The sequence below is a fragment of the Platichthys flesus genome, chromosome 18 (assembly GCF_949316205.1).
Source record: "Platichthys flesus chromosome 18, fPlaFle2.1, whole genome shotgun sequence".
Lineage (NCBI taxonomy): Eukaryota > Metazoa > Chordata > Actinopteri > Pleuronectiformes > Pleuronectidae > Platichthys > Platichthys flesus.
Genome location: NC_084962.1, coordinates 13,343,305 through 13,369,186, shown reverse-complemented (window position 1 = coordinate 13,369,186; position 25,882 = coordinate 13,343,305). Strand labels below are relative to the sequence as shown.

General features: G+C 40.7%; 1 protein-coding gene across 1 annotated transcript in view; it reads right to left on the bottom strand.

The window, feature by feature from the left end:
- The window catches only part of fig4a (FIG4 phosphoinositide 5-phosphatase a), a 33,975-nt gene extending 9,561 nt beyond the window's left edge, over positions 1–24,414 (bottom strand). The window contains exons 1-21 of the mRNA XM_062411266.1: positions 24,180–24,414; positions 23,921–24,047; positions 22,107–22,205; positions 21,156–21,279; positions 18,947–19,103; positions 18,590–18,640; positions 18,187–18,350; positions 17,778–17,906; positions 16,253–16,353; positions 14,990–15,152; positions 13,240–13,337; positions 10,908–11,041; positions 10,254–10,370; positions 7,084–7,129; positions 6,508–6,656; positions 6,195–6,361; positions 4,174–4,312; positions 3,099–3,157; positions 2,827–2,974; positions 2,523–2,606; positions 1,346–1,544 (exon numbers count right to left, since the gene is read on the bottom strand). Of these exons, the coding sequence (XP_062267250.1) occupies positions 1,346–1,544; positions 2,523–2,606; positions 2,827–2,974; positions 3,099–3,157; positions 4,174–4,312; positions 6,195–6,361; positions 6,508–6,656; positions 7,084–7,129; positions 10,254–10,370; positions 10,908–11,041; positions 13,240–13,337; positions 14,990–15,152; positions 16,253–16,353; positions 17,778–17,906; positions 18,187–18,350; positions 18,590–18,640; positions 18,947–19,103; positions 21,156–21,279; positions 22,107–22,205; positions 23,921–23,983 (2,391 nt within the window). The 5' untranslated portion in view covers positions 23,984–24,047; positions 24,180–24,414. The remainder of the gene's footprint in view (positions 1–1,345; positions 1,545–2,522; positions 2,607–2,826; positions 2,975–3,098; positions 3,158–4,173; positions 4,313–6,194; positions 6,362–6,507; positions 6,657–7,083; positions 7,130–10,253; positions 10,371–10,907; positions 11,042–13,239; positions 13,338–14,989; positions 15,153–16,252; positions 16,354–17,777; positions 17,907–18,186; positions 18,351–18,589; positions 18,641–18,946; positions 19,104–21,155; positions 21,280–22,106; positions 22,206–23,920; positions 24,048–24,179) is intronic.
- Between the last annotated feature and the right edge of the window lie 1,468 nt (positions 24,415–25,882).

Genomic DNA, 25,882 nt, shown 5'->3' with positions numbered 1-25,882 from the left:
CGTGTCTAAAAGCAGATGATGTTTCTGCCACTGTTCCCACTGAAGCTCTGTACAGCAGCGACAGGACTGAGAGCAGACAACCACAATATTTGAGCTTGGGAGGGGTGTGAGGATTATGGACATGAAATAAAGATATAACGCTCACAAAACGAAAACCGCACTCTTGAATAAAAACTCTTCATTTTAGTCGAAGGTGGTTAAAGCTGTGATAATAAATAATAAATAATAATCAAGCAGTTGGGGCTCTGACCTTGATCAGTCACATTTGAAAATGTCACTGACTGAAAGCGAATCACAGTCATGTTGCATGTAAATTAGGACACAAGGGCAAAGTACAGCCAGAGGGAGTCACCTCAATCATGCTTATGTCATAGAAATGGCCGTCTCATTGTAACAGTGTGGCTGCTGCAATCAACAGCTTACACTCCACAGGGGGCTTCCTTATACAAGCTTCCGAGACCTTTGTTATAACCCGACAAATTCCAAGAGGAGGCTGTGTCCTGGTGCTTCTGAATCATCCCGTAGACACACTGACCCACTACCTGCTGATTAATGTGCCACTTCTCTTCTCTGTTGTGTCAAATCTGGGTCAATAGGAAATAAGAATGTGCGGCGGGTCCACCTGGGGCGTGAAATAGATATGGACATAGTGACGATAGAGCCTGTGTGTCTACGCTGTGTTATATATGATGCGCCAGTGGCCATCGGTCCGAAACACTCCTGGTGATGAGGTATGGAATGATCCTTGAAGCACTTTTGGCCTTCCATGCATTCATTTTAAAGAGTGAGTACGTTTAAATCTAACCCTAACCTTTCCAGCATGTGAAAGGGAGTTAACACTGACAGAAATGAGTGAGAATGCAAGAATGGATAGATCACCAGTTGCAGAAGGACAGGAAATAGAGACAGGAAAGGATATAATCAATACCACCTTGGCTATTGAACCCCCATTACTGTGGCTGATTAAATTGACATCTTGTCTTCTATTTGATGTAGAAATACAGAGTTAATTTCTGGAGCAAGACACAGGGGGATGAGGAAGTGGATATAATACAATCAGGGTGACATGCTCCAATCAGAATGCAAAATGCTCTGGAGGCCAAAAATATATCCAGGTGGCAAAAGATCAGCCTGAACTTTGATGACATCTCCCTGAGGTCCTTAGAAGAGATTGCCTATCCATGACTAATTAGAGGATCTCATTTAACAGCCTGCAATAATCCATTCACATTAAACAATAAGGCTATTAAGGGATACAGATTTTGTTTTACTTGTCTCTTTATTATATCCTTGAAGCCTTTTTCGGGCATTTTTGTATTTATTTAGACAGTTTGTATTTTCATACCTCCTGCGTGCGTGTGCTCTCTCCGGACTCCGTCAGCAGTTTGATCGGGGTAGAGCGCTGGGACACGGATCCGTCATCGTCGCGGTCGTCCTCGGAGTCGTCCTCCGATGTGCTGGAGATGGCCTCCTCGCTCGGGGGCGGAGGTGCGCTGGCTGCCGTCTTCCTCTGGAGCAGCGTCTCCTCTTTACTGCTCTTGTTGCTGCCAATATCCAGAGATAAAACGATAATTAACACAAATAGCTCCTTGATTTAGTTTGAGAGAAATAATAGAACCCCTCAATATATGTGAAAGTGGTTTATAGTTGATATATTGTCTGATAAAAAAGGAATATATCAGAAATCTGTGTGTGTGAGTGGTTCACGTAGCTCAAGAGCAGTTTTTGGACAAGTGATACTTTCAATATTGAAAAACCTTTGAATGAACAAAAACTTTTACAGTTTCACCACAGGCCAAGAAACAGGCAGGTTTAGAACGGGCATTGCACTCGTTTTTCAAATGTAAATGCCCAGGAATAACCAGTGAGAAGGAAACCTAAAAGAACAAACTTAAAGGGACCTGAGAGAATCTGATGATCGTCCAGAAGGAGACTTAAGACAGAACTTTGGTTTTCTCTCCTCACCATGTTGCAACAGTAACCTGACTGAGACAGGCTGGCTTTAAGAAAATGGATGAATCGATGGTTCTTTGTGTGTAAGCACACGTGATGGGGTGAAGTTCAAAGCCAGTGAGTCATATCAGGGCTAATTCCATACAAGCAAACACACCAGTATAATCGCAGACGGATCCCTAAAGATTTATGCATTAAAAGGGAAACATCAAAGCAGCAAAGAGCACAGAGTGGGTCGGGTGTTGAGCAGTAGCTGCCACTGGCACATGGAGGTTATAACCAGGCACGAGTTCAGCAATAGCTCATATTATAATATGTGTGTGCAGGAGGAAGTATTTAAAAAAATGAGAAACACACACACTCTTGATTGCTGGTGAGTTTAGCACTTTGTGTAATAAACAAAGACAGGAAAATGGACATGAGTGGTTTTTGGTTACCTGAGAGCACAAATGACGACGTGTGCATGAGGGCACAGTGACACAGGATTTATTACATGAAAAAGAACATACACTGCACACCCCCCCCCAAAAAAAACATCACAAACATGGACAGGGCTTAGATCTACTCACCCCAGCACTGATTTTCCTGTTTCCTCTGGCTTGCGAACCGTGAATGGGCTTGGATCCACTCCAACGGTTTTGGGCATAAATTCCCTTTAAGAACACAAAATACAGGGAACCCCATTAGCTGCCATCTTGTCATGCATCGCAATAAAAGCTAAGAAATGTGAACGGCCTTATTCAGGTGAGTGTTACAAAATATGGGGCACCTTGACACACACATTTTAGCACTGTTTAAGCAATAACGGCCTTTTAAACGGCAGTAAAAACTCATCTTGTACTTTAACCCGTGAAATCTTTGTTCTGTATGCACCTTGCAGAGTTGGTCATGGCGATGCAGAAGGTGTCATCGAAAGAGGTGAGCTCATAAGGTTTGAAAAACTCGGTGTAGATGTCGGTGCTCTCGTCGTAGTGGTTCACCCGCTTCACTTTGACTTTCTTCATGTTGTTCTCGCAAGGGACTGCATCCACAAAGGGGAAGAAAACAAGCTTAATGGAAAATCACTCATTATTCATGTAATTTATGCATATTGATGATTTGTTGATTGTTGATTTTATTGCAGATATCATATGATAAAGAGATACCTTCATCATAGGGAACAGGGAGATAAGCCAGGATTCCCTCTGACCACCACAATGTGTAACTGGAAATAAGACAAATCATTAAAACCTTCCACTGTCTGATGTATAATCTGCATCTGAATCTTCTGGGACCTCACATAACCTAGATATGGAAATTGACTTGGCTGGGCCACCTATGGTAAAACTGCTGAACTACATCATCCTTTTATTCAATATGAGCAATTTGTCTGAATGCACTGATTATGATTTAATGTGTGATGTGCTACTTAGGCGAGTTTGAGGGCAGAAACTAAGTTTGTGGCTGCCAAACTGAACTCAGTTCTGCCCATGCTAATTTCTCAGAATAATGGTTGTGCTACCTTGGCCCTTTGTGGCGCCATAAACAAGTGTCCTGTATCAGAAAAGTGGGTCTGCCTTTATGCTAGCATGGGAAGCAAACAACATGCACACTAGTTCACCGCTTCACACATGCACACAATGCCAAGCGCTTTGCTGTGGGTCACAATGTATAATGGAATACAAAAGTCATTATGATAAGGACAGACCAACAATTTTCACTTCACAGGTTCACAAAACCATCAGTTTGAAGAGAAAACTGCTTCATCTATCAACCAAAAGTTTAATATACAGTTTATTAGATGTGTCTCAGTCCTGCAACCTACATTACTTTTTGCATAATCCTGCTGAAGAACACTAAACAGACGCGGATGACGACGTAACCACCTTGAAGGACCTCATAAGCACAAACATATAATACAGAGAAAACCCAACTGTTGTCCATCGCAGACATCACAAGTTTAAACCAGGTCACACCATTGACTAGGAGTAAAATGAATTATCGCAATGACTTAGATGCTGTGCTGCAGTCTAATGTCGACAATGTGCCGAGTTGGTAAATCATGTAGCCTCAGGGCTGCGGCTCACATAATTAGACCTCAAAGCTCAAATGAGGAGGCTCCATAACAACAAGTCGGACTGATCACAAAAGCGGTCACATGAAAACCTGCCACACTCTGATGTGAACGTCTTCAACACTCGTGGCACACATGTACGTGTGTATACATGTTTGTGTGTGTACCTCCGTCTGTCCTGGGGAAGGGCCATGGTGTTCTTCTGATGCAGGTAGAAGTCAGTGGGCAGCTCCCACAGGTGCGGTTTGATCTCCGACGGCCTGTAGACTTGGAGGAACAGGTTGATGGCATCCTGTCTGTCGGCGTCTGGAAGATGGACACGATAAAAAACGACAAAGAAACAGCGGCCACCGTGCACAGTCCTCTGCTGATCTAACCCACATGTTTTGGACGGACTCGGATTTGTCAAGGATCTGGTTCTTCGGTTTTGTTATAAACTAAAAGATCAATCAGGTGGAATTGTCGGAATTATGGCAATTGGTAATTAATGTCAAAATGACCTCACAGGCGCAGTTTGTGAGCTTTATCCAGTTTTGTCAGCTTAGCAGTTTACCAATTATAAGAGGTGAAATAAATAAAAGTAAAATAAAGACGACAGGAAAGGAGACTGCAAAGGTGCCAATTAAGGAAACAAAGGGTAAAGCTCATCCGAAAAAAGTAAAGACTTTGCAGCTGAGCACCTCCCTGAACATCATGTTTGGCTATGAGCGCCTGTAGAGATAATCTCTGCCAGGGTTTGTGTATTCAGTATCATTCACTAATGTGTTTCATCTAAATTAGTATGAATTGCTGTTTTCTTTACCCTAGAGTTGGCCGTTTATATTTAAATACTAATTTACATTGGGAGCGGGTCCTCTATACGGAGGCCGCCATGGTTTTTACAGTAGCCCAGACTGGACAAACTACGGATCTTTGGAGTTTTTACGACAACTGAAGACTACCACAGGTTCTCTTTCATGTCTGGAGGGGGAAAGTGAGGTGAGGGGTATTCAGCTGCAACATGTAACTTGACCACAAGATGTCACTAAATTCTACACGCTGAACCTTTAAAGCCAGCTGTAAAGCCTTTTATCTATGTAATTTTAATCTCCATAGGTTAATTCGATAAATCACAAGGTAAGAGAAGCAAACTAAATATACACATGCACCAGAAGCCATTGTCAAGAAAACTTTGTCTCGTTCGTATTATGAATGAAATACACACATACACACAGTAAAATAATCTGTCAAAGTTTGTTCAATTCCAGCAAAACAGACCTTTGTGTGTAATGTACATTTATATTCCAGATGCATGAAATAAAACACAGTCAACAAAATGAATAGGCTTGGTTACATTCATGTATACAGTCTTCTTGTCCAAGGTGTATGATGTGATTTTGGGTTATATACTATGAAAATGAAAACGTGAAATGTCAGACTTGTAGAGAGCATTACACTTCAAAGGACCTACATAAAATAAAAGTGGGGAAAACTACCAAGGGAGTAAAGGGAGAGGAAAGCATAATCACAATAAATAGAAGAAAATAGAACCTAAGAGGTCTGCATCATATGAGCCTCTCTCACTTGACATTTCAGTCAGAAATAAAACAATTAGCTACTCTGCTTGCTCTAACCTGCAACCAGCCAGTCATCCCAACTTCCAAAAGACATAGAGGAGGTCGACATAGTAGGTCAAGTAGTACAGCTCCATAAGTGCTGGCTTAATACAAAACACAGGGTAATCTCACCTCTTCATTTCTGGGGACACTTTTCGATGTGGAACAGTCACTAGTGGGTCAGACCACTTCAGGCACATTTTCTTAGACACACAGTTTCTAATTGGATATCTACATTACTTAACTTTCCGTAATTTCAGTAATCTAAATATTACTCCGGACGTCATATCACTTTTCAAGCCGAAATAATTTTTCATTGGTTTCTCAATGAGTGACTATTAGTACCTCTCTTCAGAACAAGAGATAAACTCTTGCGCAGCAGGACACAAGCTCCATTAAGATCTGGAGGATCCACCAGGCTCCTGGAGCTGATGTTTTCAGTGTTTTTATTCATAGATATGTTTCCTCACTGTATATATGTATGACAAATATTAAACTATTAGTTTCTATGGTACCTTGATGATGATTTCGGCATAAGTACATAGGAGGATTTCATGCAGATTAAAGATTTTACGTGTCTCTGTTTCACACACCTGAGAAAGCGTTGCTGTAGTAGCGCGACAGAGTCTGCATGATGTCTTTCGAGTGTTGAGTCCAGGGGGCTATCTTGCGGTAGGTCTTGACTCTGTGGACCAACTGGGAGCCGCCGTACTGCAGAGACAGTGTGTCCCCATGGTCTTCGTATAGCTCCTCAAACAACCTGAAGTACACGCACACACACGTATGCATACACACTAACAGAAAATACCCAAGGAATAGACAAACACAGAGGCATCTAGTTGTGCAAAATAAAGCATGAAACCCATAAACCCATAAAAAAACACAGGGTGAGATAAAGAGCTTTACCTGACACAGTCTGTATCAAACTGCAGCTTGGGCTTGTCAATCATTCCTAGCGCATATAGCTGATAGGCCAATGCACACTTCCCCACCATGAACTGGGCAGTGTTGGTCCGGTCGAGACAGTCCACACAGTTGGTCCGCAACACACCGGTCTACGATGAGAGAGACTCATGAAGCTCAATGACACCACTTCATTCACTTTAAGATGTAATTTCTGAGAGTCAGACACAAACTACGTGAAAAGACAGTTAGTAGAATCATAGCATCAACTGCAAACACATCTCTATGTATTTTACTTCTGTAAGGCACTATAAATGTGGCCAAGGTTTCCATAAAAACTGATAAAACCATTAATTATGAACCTACTGTTGATTCATTGGCCCAATTTTGCAGCTGTAGTAATGAATAATGGGCATTTCTTGACTACACATAATAGATTATAGTTGTTTCTTTGGCCCAGATTTCTCAGTGCTATGAATTAATTAGTGTTACCATTTGATAAATGTGAAAGGTGTTTTTCTTCTATTTCTTTAGATTTTCGTAACAAAGGTTTTTTAACCAGTTTTCTCTGTGGAATACCTGCACTCGTCCATTGGCTGTGATGTGTCCACCCACATCTCCCCATCTGAAAAACAGACAGTGGAAACAGACAAAAGATAATTGATATAATCACCATTTTCATGCAGAACATGGTGAAGTATTTATAGACAAGCGTTGTTGACGTTACCGCTGGCGTTTGTGCAAATACATTTTTAGACAAAATACCACTAGGATGACAGGTTTGCTTCAAAGAGAGAATATACTGGATCTTGTTTAAATCCCAGTTCTCAGCTTAAAGTTATTTTGTGGTTTGTTCTGTCTTAATATGTAACAATTTTTTCTCCACATCAATTATTATTATGAAAAAAAACAAAGGATTTGGAAATACTACTCTGGTGTCTGTATTGTCAATATAAAGCTACAGCGGCTGTCCAGTTAGCTCATCTTAAATGAAAGTTTGTCCATCAAATAACTTCTTGGAAAACCAAAAAATGTTTAAACTTTTTACCTTTAGGAATGAGGATGTAAAGTCTTTTAAGTTGTGAGATTTAGAGATGATGGGAGATGGACTTTGTTAACTGTCTCCCTCTGCCTCCAGTAAGTTTATTGACTACACCTTTTTATTTAATGGACAGATATGAGTGTTATAAAAATGTTTATCTTGCCAAAAGGATGCATTTTAGCTTTTAGATTTTAAAGTGCAACAATGAATAGGATCCAGGTCTTTATTAGCCCTTTTCCATCAAATTCAATACACTACTCACTGTTCATCACTTTCTTTTTAAAGTGAAAAAACAGCAATAGGGAAGGAAGAATCAGGCTGCCTCTCAGAAACAACTGCTCTCTGAAGATACAATTCGATTGCACGTGATGTGTGTTTTTAAAGGCAAAGTGTGTCTCAACAGGGCATGAACTTTATGAGCTGAGAGCAATTAACAAATGTAGTTGCAGTGATGTTAAGCATTAGAAAACGTGCGTGTGAAATTTACAAGGTGGAGAGAAAAGTCAAAGAGAGCATGATAAAGAGGAGAAAACGTTAACAAATCCTATGTATTACTCACAGGGTAACTAACAATGTGATAAAGGCTAAAGGTGCCATAATCATTAGTGCATCTCAAAGCTTTTGAGGCTTTTCTTTGTGTGTAAATGGCAGCGGTGGACAGTGTGCATGAGTGTGAAGTGAGCGTGTATAACAGAGGCGACGCTGGGTAATGCAAAAGAAGGAGTAACAGATAGTGACCGCAGCGTGGTCGTTGGATTACGTAACCATAATGGTAATGTTGGGTAAGAGTGATTAAGACATACACACAATGCACGAAGCACATGGACGGCAATCTATTCAGCTCATTAGCAGAAAAAAATATATCCACGACACAACTGCCATCAGGCATAATTTCCATTAACAATTCATATGTGGAGAGTTTCTAAATGAACCAGTGTCGGTGACTGTATCCTGAAAGGTGTGAGCACAAAAAGGAATTCATGCAAGCTTAGATAAAAAGTATGACTGAAATGCAAATGCAGAGATGATGGCGATATGGTCAAGCACATAGTTTCCAGTGAAATAGTTGTTTTTCTTTCTTATTTTATTAGAAACCATTATGCATAATCTGAGACCCAATGTAACCTTTTACTACTCAGGGCTCCTTTATGCTGCCCTTACGCATAACGAAACAAAGTTTGCCTGCGTACAGTAACTTCATATGGATTCATACCTTTTTTGTGAAATATAAACTCTTCGAAAGTCTCCTCTCCAAAAATTGGCATTGTTGAATTTTCTTACCCGTGTCCGCGGGGCCGGCCCTAGCACATTTGGTGCTCTAGGCAAGCTTCACTCCTGCCCCCCCCCCCCCCACACACACACACACACACGAAAGCTTATTATAAAATTATTTCTTTCTTCGTCGAAAGTTGCTTGGACACACACACACTAACCATAAGCCTCAATGTGCTAGCATGTTCTGACAACACCAAGGAGGTTCGTACCTCGATTTTTGCCTCATTTTACCCAATGTTGGATTAATTTTTTGAATGTCAAAGTATTGGTTGGAGATATATGTTATGGGTCCCAAAATTGATACCACAGCAACACAGTATATCTGTAGAATACAGCATGAATGCAGCAGCAGTAACGACACAGAGCCTTCACTTCCTCATCCAGACTGCATCTTATTCAAATTAAACACAATTTCAAGTACAAGCATTTCTTTGAGTGTAACTGCATTTTAAACTGCATAAAACATACATTCAATTATTATGGTGTCTCTTTCCTCCAAACATCTTAATATACATTATCACTCATAAAGAAATATAAACATTTACAATATAGACCTATTGAACATTAGCTTATAACTGGTCTTTATAAGGCACAATAACAATACATGACGAATGTAGCCCCGCCCACCTAGTGCGCGAGTGTCTCTCCTCACTTCCCAGCGGAGTTTCTAAGTTTTACCAGTCAACACGTCTCAATGACACCCGTGGTGATCAAGCGAGGCTTTAGGAGCTAACGTAGGAGACTCTCACCCACTACTAACCTGTAGAATACAGGATGGATGCAGCAGCAGTAAAGACACGGAGCATTCAGTTCCTCATCTAGACTGCACCTGACAGGACGGGGTGAAACTGCTCCAGTGCTAAACGTTCCTCTTGAGAGCTGCTGTAATTCACTGATTTCTCTAATGAAACTACTTAAATTAATGTCAGAGTAATTAAATACAATATTTTTGGCCATACCACATATAGAAGGGGGCGCAAAAAACTCTGCCTAGCAAATTATTTTATCTTATTTTTTGCTCGGCGCAGTTTTTGGCGCCCCCCTCTGAGTGGCGCCCTAGGCAACCGCCTATGTCGCCTGTAGGAAAGACCGGCCCTGCGTGTCCGACAATCATCTGGTTTGAACTATTCTACACTGCCCCCCACGATTTCAGATGGTACTGCTCCTTTTTTGTCTGATCTGTCTCTATAAGTGAGCTTTAAGAAGTCGGGCAAAAGTATAGACGAAACAAACTCAGGGTGCAGACAGAAAGCTCTGTCCGTTTCCGTAAGCTAAGCTAACGTTGAGCAAAAATAAGAAGTGTAAACAAGGAATTGAAGACTATCAATCTGAAAGTCTCTGTGTGTTTGATTGTGTGTTTGATTGTGTGTGTGTGCGTTACTCTGTTTATAAGAGACACAAAAGGGGTTGCACCGAATAAGAAATGACTCACCTGTCGTCTGGTCTGAGGGTATGACAGTAGAAGCTGGATTGGTTTATGAAGAAACCTGTTCTCTTAACCACATTCTCCGCTATCATACTCAGACGATCCAGGACGTTGCACAGCTTACTGGGAGAGAGCAAAGGGGCGGTCAAATTATTATTCGCTGAATAAAAAAAGCCAATTTCTGTCCCCGAGTTCCACAGCTGATAAGAAATACCTCTGACTTTTGTAGTATGCTTATTTTATTCTCAACAAAAGCCAAACAAGACCAAATTCTCGGAATAGTTGCCCTAAAGGGTATTTTGCACAAAAAGCAGAGGCGTGTCATTTCAGGGAAATAAGCCATTATTTCAAGTGGAGAGCGCAGCTGTGCAGACTGCTCTAATTTCCTCCCAGGTTCTTTAAACTTCATTTTAAAATGAAAAAAGAAAACAATATACGTGAAAAAACATCCGATTCCTGTAATGGGGATATTATGCCTGCAACAGTTTCCCAGCAGAGAAAACATTTATGAAATAGAATTGTTCATTTCTTTCGTAACGTTAATTTTGTGTTTTTCTTTCAACTATTTGTTACACCTGATAATACTATAATGAAAATATTACATTAATAAATCTTAGAGCCAATTCTAGGTGTCTATAAAGGCCCATTTGTCATACCAACCTCTTGGTGTAGCGGGCCATGTCCCAGGCGATGTAGTCGATGCAGTGGTCTGGAGGGAGGAATTGGTTTAGGTTGATCACAGCTGGATAAAGCTCTTCGCTCAGGATCTTCTCGTGTTTCCTCTTTTCCCGTTTCTGTAGCACAAGAGAGACATAAGGCTTTGTCACACGTATGACGTCGGTTCTTTCTCCAAAAATAAAACCTCTTTGCAGGAGGTCATAGGTCATCGTACGCTGTTCAGAGATCCCATGAGTACACAGCGTGATATCAACAAGACTCATACACGCTATCCACATAGTAACCTCAGAAAAAATAGGGAAGAAATATACTGGCTGTGTGAGATACATCTGCTTAGTGCTGTAAAGAGTGAGAGGTGCAGTTCTCTTAAGATCTCTTAAACCTCTCTAGTATCCGGGGGCCAAACATTTCTTAGTTAAGACTCAGAAGGGAAAAACAATCATTAATTAAATTAAACTAATGCTTTTTTTGTGAATGAAAATGAATGCACCCTGTTCATGAAAGATCTCTGTCAAAGTCCTCCTCCACTCCTCATTGAGCCTTTTGACTAAACACCCTGGGCGATAATTGACTGGGATGCATCATCTAGCAGCTCAGATCTTCGTGCACACTCTGCCTTGGCAAAGAAACACAGTGACCGGATTACCAGTGCGAACACACACACAAGATTAGAATACATTATACCCATGTACATACACTTGAAAAAGCACATGTGTATTGTTCACTAAGTCTGGCTGTAGGTGCACTAAGGTCCTCGATCACAAAACAACCCATAACATGTGCAAACTTGCACATGTGTAGGGGCTTGATCATGGTAATCTTAATGGATGGAAATTAGCAAATTATTTCAAAGTATAGTTTTACACAGTAATAGGGAAGCATCAAATGGCTCGTTTTATGCTTCCCTCTTCTTTATTTGACTTCCTTTGTGTCCTGCAACAATTTCAGGTGGTTATTTGCTCTGGACCATCAAAGACAATAGAGATTTTGATATTCACGATAATTATATTCAATTTAAAGGACTAAAATATATTTTTCAAATCGCCCATGTGATGAGAGTAATAGCTGTCTCACGAAGTCAGGGCAATTGGACTTAAATTAAGTAAGCCACTTGAAAAAGTGATTCACATGCTTGGCCATGTGCGCTCTCACTCTGCCTCCCTGTCTTTCTTAACATACACACAGGGAGGAGCACACACTAAACCATGAGGAAAATTACGCACTCATCCCAGGGTTAACATGGCTACACCGACCCCAGTCGCCACCATATAGAGATGGACAGTCATGATCTTGTTGTCCAACCCACTTCCTCTCTTTCCCTATCACACTGGGGTATGAGAGAGGGTGTAGCAAAAGCGGGGGGTCCCCTCCCCTACTCCCCACAGTCTGCCAATATCACATGGCTGCGGCTTGTGCGGACAACTGAGGTTTGTGATTGGTCCCTTGTCTCACAGCTTCCCTTGTGGGCGACAACGTGAGCTTGCAAACCCAGCCACGGCGCAGAGATGAATGCCGAATGAGTGGTGGTGACAGCAAGCTGTGTTTGTTTAATAGTGTGTGTCATTCCACCCGAGCTGTGTCAGTCAGTGTGTTTTCGGTGCAATGCACCGAGAGATCAATATTCAAGGGAGCATTTCAACTGCTGCTAATCACCAACCACGACCAGCGAATAACCCCTGAACATCACATCGAGTGCTTTGGCAATTACACAATCACGTCCTTATAAGATACAGACGTGTTGAGTTATTCAACAGGTTTGAAAGACACATTTCGACTTTAAATCAACATCAACTATTCACAAGGATCCACATCTGGAGATTAAAAGAGCCTCACCTTGAGAGGCCAGTCTTCGAAAAGAACACACAGATAAAGTATTTTACAACATAACACTTATTACAATCATTTAGCCTGATAAAAAGTAACTAATCTTATGAAGTGAAAGTGCCCTTATATAATCATACTAAATAAAATCCATAAAAGTTATAGTCCCCTTAATCTTTGTGAGAATAAAATCATTTCATGGTAGTCGTAAAGACAACTGACATGTTGTGACGTTAAACATTATATGCAGAAGATTGGCTGTAACAACTCTCCACTTCCTCACACTGTTCAGAAATTAAGCTAAATTATCCTGATCTTTGCCCTCTTGCAGCCAGAGTCTGAGCAGTAACAAATGAAGGATTGAGACGCCATTTTTACACATGATCAATCCATTGTGGGTCAATCTTAGCTGTCAATTATGATTACCTGGTTGTTATAGCATCCAATAACTAAGGGGAGAGGACCCAAAAATATGTGTGTGCGTGTGTGCTACCTTGACCAGGTTGAGAATGATAATGGGAGAGCCAAACCGCTGCAGCATCTGGTCAAAATGGAGGGCAGCGACATGAGCGTATGGGTCAGCTTGGTCCACTGAATGGGAGGGAAAAAAATCTGTTGATTAACATTCAAGGTACGCAGATCAACACGTCACCAAAAAGCTGAAAAATAATATTACAATATAGTGGTTTGTTGAGCCAATAAAAATGGACAGATAACAGTGTGATACTGGTTACTTATGACATCAATCTTCACTCCAGGTTATTGTGCCACTGTTTCATTCATTCACTTCCATTTTCATCTATTTATTCTTTTATCATGTTTAATGCCTCCATTTGCCAGTCACGCTGAGTCCCACACCTGCAGTCGGCTGTCGAATTGGACCAGTGAAGCGGCCAAAAGAAATATTAGAAGAAATAGGTCAGCTCACTCCACAGTTTATCCCACGCAGTCTCTCACAGGTATTTGAAAACTGACAATAACGCACACGCTCTGGCACACGCCCTCCAGATTCACTCCTCTACTCTTTCAGCATCATTATTTTGCTGCCTAGTCCTCCAGGGAAACAAGAATTTGTGAAAACAAAGAGAGCATAAGCTTTAAATTCTTATAGCACCTGGGGGGAGAGTGTTGATAAGGATGGCAACGATGAACCATTAAGGTCATCTTCATCACAACCAAGACATCCGTCCACTCCAGGTCAGTCACAAAGACTGGTTACGTAACAATTACTCTCACCAGTTATCACAAACACGGCCAATGAGCAATGCATCCTGGGAAAGGCACAATGTACTCGACATGCAGAGACACAGAGCTCAAACTGTCTCTTTGCCCAGCTCTGACCTAGATTTGTCTGATATCGTTCTATACAGCCCACTTCAAAATCAAATAAATATTACAGTTGGAGTGAACTTGGGCTGATCATCGGTCAGATCTGAGCTGCACCTAGTTCTGCATGGTCACGGATGCGGCAGAATGGCAACAACCTCTTGAAGCTTTTTATGTGCTGCAGCTGAGAAGCGTATCTGCTGTCAAGCTTGTCAACTCATAGTGGTACATGTGTGGATGTTGATTTGGTTTGCGAGTCGAACAAAATGTGCTCACACATGTTTGTAAGTTTGACACAAGTCCCCCCTCATTGTGTTGCAACGAAACGGCTTAAGAATTCAGTACAAAGGGCAGGAATACACTCTTCTCACAGAGTGTTGCCAGGAAAGCAGATTTGCTGTTTGGCAATTTTGAATTGGGCAGCTTTTGTCAGATGAGGACAGTCTTTCAGCATCACAGTGGAACCAGGACGATGAGGTAAGCTGATACACAGAGGGATCTTAGGGACACACTAGGTGCATCTTACGCAGGTGAATGTCATCTAAGGATGAATTAAAGGGCATACGGGGGGGGGGGGATTATGATTTAATAATGATATTGTACACATGCAAGCACAGATGTCAGGACCTGATCCCTTCCCTCTGGTCCTGGTTTTATGTTTTTATCCCTCTCGTAATGAGACAGGAGAATGGATACAAAGATGGGACACAATTGAGTAGTAGTGTCCTGTCCTTGTGTATAAGTGGATATGAGAAAACCCTACATCAAAGCCTGCATTGCTTTGACAACTGATTTTCATTATAGAGCCAGTTGTTCTCATGGTAATATGAAACATGATGCATATTATTCTGGTACTCGACAAAATAGAGGCTGCTGATGAGCAGGACAGATATATGAGGTGTAAACAGTGGTCTTACATCGTATGGGGGGTTTGGGCATCATGGTGGAAATGTCCTGAGACCAGTAGAGCGGGACTGAACCTCGCACCTGGACGTATGAAGAGTAACTTCCTGCTGTGAATGACATAACCGAGGCGTCATGTACAATCTGCTCCGTCTCCACCTCGTTAGCCACATCCCCCTAGAAACAAAATAAGAGCATAAAGAAACATTAACTGAATTGATATTGCTTCTTGGTCTGGAGCTATGAATCATATCACAAAAATGTATACGTGCAAAACACCCTAGTTTTGAGCACTTGTGGTCCAAGTTAAATCGGTGATCTGACAATTGATCGTGGACATCTGCTGATTAAGACCATGTAATGCAACTGAAAGATCCACAACAGCTAAACTGCTGTTTCCAAGGTCAAAAATGAACTTTGAACTTCAGATCTTAAGCCAAAGTGGAAAAGAATCCCAGGAAGTGTTCATAAAAATAGATAATGGAAAAGATGGAGTTTAGTCACTGTTGCTTTTGATGCCATCACATGATCATAGGTGAGTTGACACGATAAAAAAATTTAAAATATTCTCTGAAGGTGTTCTTGAGATATATTGCCTTCACCAGAATGGAGATGTATGGAGCGGCGGACAACACAAACACAATGCCCCTGGCCACTCCAGCATGAAGGCATCATAAAAACTGCTCTATGTCTCTGCGCTGTTCAGGTGAAAGCATCGACTAAATGAACCTTTTAGTGAAACTGGTTTCACAGTTGACATTTCCAAGGTCAAGAAGGAATGTCACACTTCAGCATGAACAAAGTGTCTCACAGGGTAAATCCACACTCTTGGCTCCCTGGCCTCTGTCATGGCAGACTTTCTTTTGAATTGATAATAATAAGGGCATTAGGGGCACAACTTGACTTACCACCACTAATGTAATATCCAATAATGAGTCAAAAAGTCAGTTGAGTGCTACGAGAAAACACTTTACAGATTGATATTAAAAGACTACACTATTTGGCAATGCACTCAAGAGCAGGAAACTGTGAAAACTGAGTTCAGCCTACTCTCAGTGTAGCCATCAGAAACACAGATACAATCTGTGTTTTTTCTAAAAGTCTAAAAGTCGTCCTTCCTACCACCGCTCACCCACACAGACAAACATGCATATACTCAAGGAAGAGCAGGTCAAATTAACCCCCTGTGATCAACCTGAGTCATCCCAATCCTCCCAGTGGCCCTCGGCCCTGCCTCCCCTATGAAGTCCTCCCTGTTGCCAAGGCAACAGCTGTACCTCACAGTTGGCTCCTCTCTTGAGGAAGCGGGTCCCGGCAAACTTGCTGGATCGCCTGGCAATGAGAGTGATGTGAACCGGTCGACCGTAGATCAGAAGCTCTGAGGTTGGTGAGTAAAGGAGGAATAATAATGCAACACCGACAGCATTACACAATGACCTGCTGGTGACCACACACACACACACACACACACACACACACACACACACACACACACACACACACACACACACACACACACACACACACACACACACACACACACACACACACACACACACACACACACACACACACACACACACACACACACACACACACACACACACACACACACACACTGCTCCCTCTGCCGCTCGACCAGCTGCTGACAGAGCTGATAGCTGCAGTTATGCTGGCGGACGACGTAAACCGATGATTGGCTGAAGGAGCAGTCAGCAGCATGTCATGTCAAACCTCAAACCTGAAAAGGGTGTGTTCAGAATGAGATGACAACATAAACATTTACTTCTTATTCACAATAAAAATCTCTTGTCTCCTCATCGGCTATAAATTTCATCATTTTCCCATTTCGCCCAGTTGTCTGCTTTGCATCTACTGGCCTTCTTATTCTGACAGAGAGAAACAGCACTGAAGGCCAAACAGCTACCAGAAGCACTGACATTAAAGTGCAGTTTACCTTGTGTGTAGTATCTGCTGTGTTTTACTGCACAACACACAGGCAGGGAATATGCACTAAATACTGCATTAAATCATTAAAAACTTGAATTATGAATAAATGATGAAATTAAACATTAGTATCAGCAACCCCTCAGGCGGACTTTTACCATAATAAATCAGACTGTTTATTCAGCTCTATACTTGCCCAAAGCTCCTCTGCAGCTGTAACTCATGCATCAATACTACAAAAGCTTCTCTTTTGTTTTTTAAAGGCAGAGGAAATTATTAATGTAGAGACTAATACAAAACCCTGGTACACACACACAACCTGTGTCTGGTAGGATTTCAGAGCAAAAGCTACTGTGGTACTGAAATGAATGTGTGTGTGTGTGTATGTGTGTGTGTTACAAAACAAAATCTTGTCTTCCATCCAAAAGCAGAAACCATATCAAAATCTCATCTGATTAGATATGCACAGTGTTTGGTTCTGCTTTCCCCCCCGCGGATGGCAGATGGAGAGATTATGTAAGCGCCAGTGTTTATATATACTTGATAACTATTGCTTAATTGGCATCACATTTGTTTGCTTAAAGCCCTAAAAACAAACACAAGTTGATTGTGCAGTTTGGTGGCTAATCACATGCTCAGATGCAGTTCAACAGGCGATGCTGAGGGATGAACGGGATGTGTGGCCAAAGGACACATTGTTAGAGTTGTGTGCACATTAGGGCAGACAGATGCTTTCCAGGCATTTTATATCGTATTTAAAAAAAAAAACATACACACATAAACACGCATGAAAACAGCCTAACAGTTCTGTAAGTCACAGATGAAATGGACTCCACAGGGCTGCTGAAAGGATACTGGACTGGCCACAGAAGCCGTGGATTATATACATGAGCCAGTCATGATGCACTGTGTCCTTGACTCGTTCCAGCAGCTTCCCGTTCCACACGTACTTGTAGTACGGCTCGTTCTGGAGGCCGTAAACAACTGCGCCGAAAGAGGAAAGCAAAAACATCCTCTGGATTATTGTTACTGACCTAAGATCACATTCAGATAACAGCAGCTCAGGTAACGAAGGCCTTGAAACAAGAGCTAAGATATTTAGAAACATTAGGAAATTGCTTAAAACTAGGATTACGGTTATAATAACTTATTAAAACACATGTCATAAAAGAACAGAACACATTTGCCAGCCTGTTAGCTTTGATCCCAGCTCTTCTGCAGTCAATGTATTAAAATAAAGGTCTGGTGATCGACTTCTGCTCACCTTGTGTGGGCAAACCCTCATCTTCAAAGATGTCAAAGCTGTCCTGCTTATTCTGGGTGTGAACCTCTTCCTCTGTGGAAGAAGCGTCTGACAGCCACTGTTCAAAAGGCCTCTGCAGCAGAGTCAGGTTGTACTGCAGCGAGTGGCTCAGGTCGTAGCTGTAGCTGCAAGGGTACGACAGCAAAGTCCTTTCAAACAAGTCGAGTCTGTACAGTTGCTCATCAATTTCATTTGGCTAAACCACAGACAAAGGTACAATTCATTTTATAGAAAAAATTAAGCAAATTAAATTCGAGATGAGATCATTAGCGGTCAAGTCATTTTTTTGGCATGTCACCTAACTGTCTGCCATAACTCAATTATACTTATACTTTCTTAAACAGCAGTGATGCCTTTGTCTCACCTGAAGTAGAAGTTACTGGAGAGGTCCACATTCTGAAAGATCCGCACATATCTATAAAAGCAAAACTTCAGTCAAACTTTAAGTCATGAGTTACGTGGTACAAGAATATAGGGAGGATTTCATTGTCAGATAAATGCAGGTACATGATGCACCAACAAAAAAACAGGAGTTAATGTCGTTTACGCACTTAGATAACGCAATAGACAACATCGTTATCTCATTCTCAGGTGTACAAGAAGTCACAGTTTGAGGTCAGCCTCAGCATCAAATCCCTCGTCCTTAAAGGCATCATCAGAATGTGTGTTTGTTTAGTGTACGGCACCCTTACAAATCTAGGGCCGAGAACAAGAACCGTACCTCGCTTCATCGGGGTGTGCGACCCTGACCGAGTCATTGGGGATGTAGATCATGCTGGTGTCCTCGATCTTGTAGATGGAGTGGCCCCCGATGTCGGCCATCTTTCTTAGCTTGGTGATCAACACAATGTAGTAACCCTCGAGGAAACGGACAAACCCTGTTAAGAAACCCAACAAAAGTTGAAATCTTACAGGACAAAAAATGTTTTCAATTACAAGTAATTGGTTGTTGACCATGAGTTTTTGCGACTCATATTTCATTATGTCAACTATTCACTCCTTCCAATCCATTTAATACTACACAATGAAAATCCGACCCAGATCGTCTAACACGGTCAATTATTTGCTCTCAGCTTGAGCTATATTGTCATCTGTGACATTCAATAGATAATAGATGGATGTGAATGATGTCTGTGTGTTGTTATTATTTGGTATAAATATTATTGGTAATGTTTGCCGTCATCGAGGTCAGTGGGTAATGTGGGGTTGCACTTTCATTATATTTCCAATATGTGTCATTGGTGGATGACTTAATTGTGTATACAACTTGACTGTTTACAATCGAAGAAGCCCCAGAGCCATAGTGCTGTAAAAAGGCGGGGGGGGATGATGAGATTCACATTGTTTTCATACTCAAATACTAACATGAATTATTGTATGTATGAGTGTATGTTCTCTGCTGAACTTGTTAGGGGGAATTAAGACACTATGTAATATTCGACCTTCGAAAAGAGATGTATAGTGTGTTATGGAGCTCTGGAAGGATGTTTCTAAAATCGCAGAAAATAACTTAAAGTCGCAGTACCAGTCAGATGTGTTGCTTTGGGGGATGAGAAAATAGAAAGAAATTTAGTTTTCAGGATTGAAGTCTGAAAATATCTGGAAAATTGGATCCAGAGTTTGCCCAGAGAATATCTTGATCTCCACTGCACTGACTTTACAATCGTATCCATCTTTTGTTTACGTATGTTTACCAGTGCAGTGACGGTTAGTGAAGCATGTGCGCTTCCACAGGAGACTTGTTGCTTTGCTGACTTACAAGACCCATATAAGTACATTGGGTTTCTTGCTGTCAGACATGGGTCAGACTGACAAAAATGGTAGATGAAAGTGAAAAAAAATATACTGACGATAAAGATTTTCATTTCATGCTGTAACAAGAAATGTTCTTGGCAAAAGGGGGCTCTCAGGATACACTTTCCCCGTCACTCTTTTATTCCATATGACTCATAGACTTTGAAAAAAAGCAGCATGTGAACAAAGATGGCATTAGGAACTGTGGAGGAAAATTATCTAATTTAATTAAGCAGTGTCAACGACCCATAGACATTTAGATTTAATCTTAAAACTTTAGTTATTTGCGTTACTCTTTCGCTCTGTATTAGTTAAGAGTTGCTGATATCCTCTTACTGGAAAATGGAATGTCGGTGGTTGGACTGTTTCCAGAAGCCCTTCAAGTCTGTATTTTAATCAGCGTCATTCTTGGGTTGAAAAAAAAAAAGAAGGTCTCCTAGGCAGCAACATGCTTGAGGTTAATGTTTGGTTTCATTAGATTCTGGCTCTTTGGATTGAATTATTTTTGAGAATAAATAAATATATGAAAACATCCTACCGATTACACCATCTTTTGAGAAGAACTGCATATTGGCCAAAGTTTTTCTTATTACTGGGGGATCTGGGTCAGTGTCATTATTTTTATGATAAAATGTCCTGTATCAAATCTAGTTAAGCGATCGCTGTCCCATTTATCTGGACTGTGTGACCCATGTCAATTTACATATTATGAAGAGCAATTAATGGAGTAATCCTTCAAAATATAAAAGTCTGTTCTCTCACATCTTTGACTTGGTTCAGATACAGAAAAAGTATGTAAGATTAATGATGATGGGTCCAGATTCAAACACAGGTTCTCAGGTCTTCTTAAAGCCTTTTCTTAATTTATTTTGTAGATTAGAGTAAATATAACTTCAGTGAAAACACTATATACCGTCAATATATCACGTAAGACTTACAACTGTGATCAGTTAGACAATTCTCATGTAATGAAACCTTGTATTTCGCTTCTTGGGCAACAAGACAAGACTGACCTTAGAAAATGAGAGTGGCCTGTGTTCCATAACCAAAGTTAACAAAAGGTGAATAAAGAGACAATGTAAACTTTAAAACTAATGATGTGTAGATGAGGTAGAGAGTGGAGGCTCTGTACTCACCCACAATCCCAAAAGCTGTGACAGCCCTGGACAGACCCGATGAACCCTTTTGGCCAATTTTGGTGCGGTTTCCAAGGTCCAGGCGGCCGAGCAGTTCCCGAAGCTCTTGCTGGTTGTACACATGCTGCGGACAAATACACACACACAGATCTAGTATATTTATACTCTACATGCATTCAGCTGTCAGCAGGGTTGCCTTCTTCATTTATGTGCACAGTTTCGAAATTGTTCATTTTACCTTTCAGAGCAACTGGAGAACATTGGTTATGATGTTTTTTTCTGTCACAGCTAATTTCCACTAATAACTTTACCCAAAGCCAGGGAGACTTGTCCTCTGTGCAATAATCAATAAATGGCTAAAAGACATTGTTTAATCAATGGCTCCAAGTTTCCTGCAAAGGGGTTTGGATTAATCCTCAATAAGGCGATTAGCACAAAAATTGATTAGCTGTTGTTCACATTGGCTCAGTAACATTGTAATGAATAAACTCTGACAGTGTTTTTTATCATTGCGTTTGAAAGAGCAAATACAAACAGCCAAAAAACCATGCAAATGCAAACTAGTTACCGCATTTCCTTTCTTTATGCTTGTGTCAGGTTATAAATTACTACACAACGCCAGTCAGATTAACATGGTTTTCAGAGGTCAGTGCAATGTCTGAAGGAATGGGAGCGTAATGTGATGAATATTGACTCATGGATGCTTCTTAGTAACACATAAACACATCATAATCATAATCACCAGCAACACAAACAAACAAATCAACTTCCAGCTCATAGATCCTGGAAATGAGCAGCGGTGAAGAAAAGGAGTTACACTCAGCACTCATCAGCTAAGCTGTCATCCACAATACACTTGGGACAAGCTGAGTGATTGTACAATTTCCCCGCAGGCTTACTGTACTGTATTACATAAGCGTGTGTATTTGCACTGTATCAGACTCTGCTCACCTTATCGTCTATTATGGCCAGATCCTTGGGTTCTGTGCGGTCGATCTTTAGGACTCGGTGTTTGGTCTGTGCCTGATTGCTCCCCACCAAAAAGTACCTCTGGAAAGAGAAATAAAGTCATGAATGGTTAAAGGCTGCAATGCATTTGGTACAGATTATCACGAGGGCATTTGCGTGAGAATATTTTAATTGATACTTTCTCATATATTACATACACCTCAGTCTTATTCTCAAACTTTGGCAAAACAAAAAACTGTAGAATAATATGTTTAGAGAAAAATTCTAAAAGTCTGTAGCCATTTTAGAATCCCCCCTCCCACTTTCTATGGGCCTTTTTGTCCCCTCACAATGTGCAACATGTTCTCTTCATACTTAGTCGCCCAACTTGAACTGAATGAATCATAAACCTGTGAATTGATACATAAAATGAATTCAGGCCAGATCCACACCATATAGGCAGTATTATATGAATTGGATTGGTTTTGGAATTAGAGTACATACGGTTTGGAGTGTATGTGGGCACAGCACACAACTGATCGCAAGGCTATATTCTAATATGTTCCCTGTTAAAATTTGTGCGTTCCCTTTTCATCTGTTCCTTTCAAGTCATTATTTTTCAAGATGGCCAAAGGAGTGTTAAATTGGAACATTGTGTATCTGTTCAGTCCGTTAAAGCCATTTTGTCCTGTTCCCAGTGTCCAATGGAGCTCTCTTTGTCCATAATTGTCATAGAGTATTTATCCACTGTTCAGTCTAATGGGCTGACAGATGCTCAATAAGAATTTGTGATAACTCAACTGTGACAAATAGTTCCTAATAAAAGTCTTATTTTCGAAATGTTTGTAACATGTGATGTCAGCCATTAATCCCAATTTAACACGGCTGTAGTTATTTAAGTAAGTAGTAAAAATATAAATACATTGCCAAAAATAAAATTAGATTTATAGCAACTTGTCCTCCTAGTGCAAAATTTAACAAAAGAGAACAAGTAGACAATTTTTAGGCAATGTCTAGTGAGAATTAATTATTCAGATTCTGTCTCGAGAGCTGTGATGGAAAAACGTATAACTGAGGTGGTCATGGTAAATCCAAGCAGAATAATGTACACTGTACTTGGAGCAGCAAGTCATCACAAACCCTTTTGCTGCCATCTAGTGTTCGCTAACAAGCACACGGCATCATACAGGAGCTTTCCATCCTCATGCTCACATACATTTCATTACTATCCAGCAGTGTGATGGGCTCATAAATTGCAACAGTTTTAAAAAAACCAGACTGTCTCAAGAATATTATTTTACAGTCATAGATATCAGTTACCAAAATGTGCAAGATTCTTTTCATCGACATCCATTAATCATTGAATGTTTGTGGAAGTTTTGTGGAAATTCATAAAGTATTTTTTGCGTATCTATTTAACGAACATAAAAACCTACAAAGAAATGGACAAGGGTGACACTGTCCTAAATAATACTATAATAAATGTTCACCACACAGTAATTTGCATGCATAAGCACTTTAAGATGTATCACACATGCAATTGTTTTAAATGTTCTACTGGGATTTGTGAGATGTTTCACTGTTTAAATCAAGGAGCTGTCTTGAACTATAACCTTGAAGAAAATCATAATCTGAAAGTTATTGTGATAATCATTGGTATCAACTGATATTTAAAAAAAATATGATGATAACATTTTGGGCCACATAGCCCACACCTAGTGCTTGACAGTGTGACCCATGCAAAGACTGACCATAGACTTAGGCAGTCGTGATGATATGCAGTGACAATAACAGAATGAATATCGTGGGACACGTACAGCTCTGGTTTCATACAGGATCATCCTCTGGATCCCACTGATGAACGCCGCCGACGGAGGCATTTTTATTCCTGTTTTACCCCCAAACAGTCACAGATAATCCAGCAGAGACAAGAGGAGGAGGGGGCTGCAGAGCGAATGAAAACACAACGTGTTAATCACCACATCATAAAACAACAGACACGCCAGCTCACCCCTGATACTTGAAGCTACTGTGCATGCATCTTTATTTACACTCAGCATTCCCCCCAGCACTCACCATACACTTAGCTAGCTAGCTAACTAGCCGCGTTAGCCACAACTCGCCTTCAGTAATGACTGTGGTCATTTCCTCCACGTGAACACCAACACTGAACGTTTACTGAATACTCACGTATATATTATGTGTGTAATATATGTTTTTATCCGTATTTACAAATGCGTGGGTAAACCTGCTGTGGGTTTTCACCGAGCATACGGGAGCATGCAGGGGGAACTTTGTTGCTGTCAGGTGACTGTCATGAACCGCATCAGCTGATACGGTGCCTCGCAGAGTCAAAACGCTCGACGGACGTAAAATGCGATGAGAAATTGACGTGGTCAAAACTTTCACACGCAGTTAACAACTACATGTGTTGATTAGTTTCATATTCTAAGATTAAACTTTTACACTTACTCTCAACCCATAGAGAAGCTAGCTCGAGCTAGCCACAGACACAGGCTAGAACCGGGAACGCCCCCTTCCACGCTTTAGTTTGCCAGTTGCTATGGAAACCGTATCCGGTGTCAGTAAGTTGAAAGGTTAGCATGGTTAGCATGGTTAGCACGAGCTAAAGAAACAACGACAAAAAGTTTAAACTCGCAGAAAAATGGATCAAGGAACAACTCAAAGCAACGGTAAATAATGTCCCATCAACTTTAGCTAGGTACCACTATGGTGGGTCGCTGAAATGGCCGAGTTAGATGTGTCACAACGGACCTGCTCCATAATTGCCTCTCTGTTTATGACTTTTAATTTCCTCACTGTTTAATCAGCGCGCGTGGATTTCGTGGACAACTTGATAGAAGATGAAGCGGAGAGAGAGACGCTTCGTTCCAAACCCACCTGCTTCATCGTAGTTGGGAAACCGGTAACTTGTTAATTTAGACATTGTTTCCAGAATGGATGCTTCGTTCAAAGTGTGTTAAACATGGTGATGTCGTAGTTTGAGATAAGATACAGGAGATTTGATATAATCAATTAAGTTTTTATTACAACTTCACCGAGTCATAAACTCTTCATGTGGCGCTATTTTAATTTACAGATATTAACAATAACATCAGGAAATACAATAATCTATCATCTCACCATGTAGTGTCATCCGTTCTCCAAGTTTACTCAGAAGTTTTGTAATGTAATTCAGAGTCCACTAATATAATGCAAACCAACTTATCAATTATCAAACTAAATTAACAAAAAGACATAAACCATTAAGATTTCTACAAAATCAACCAATCGTTGGTTGTGTTTTCTTATACTCATATATATGTTTATGTCATTTTATGTTGCAGGGTATTGGCAAATCCTCTTTGGCCAAAAACATTGCAGAGTCCTGGAAGTGTATCTTGATTGATGGTAAATACTTTTATGTATTTAATTTTTTCATCAACACTGTCTATGCACAACATTAATGGCATTTCTCATCTGCATGTACAATATTTCAGATACAGATGTTCTCAACACACATATACAAAATAGAACGAAGGAAGGTTTAGAGGTGAGTAGTAAATTCTCCATCATCGTACATGATAGTTAACCTTTCATTAACTTCATGTGTGTTTTTCATCGACATTAAGGGTTACAGCTGCCTTTTCTGCTGTTTTAGCTGTTAGATATCTTATCTGAGGGGAAGGTTTTACCAGAAGACAAGGTGCTGCAGCTGATTCTTGACAGGCTCGACTCACCAGATGTGGAGCACTATGGTAAATAACTTATTTGGAGAG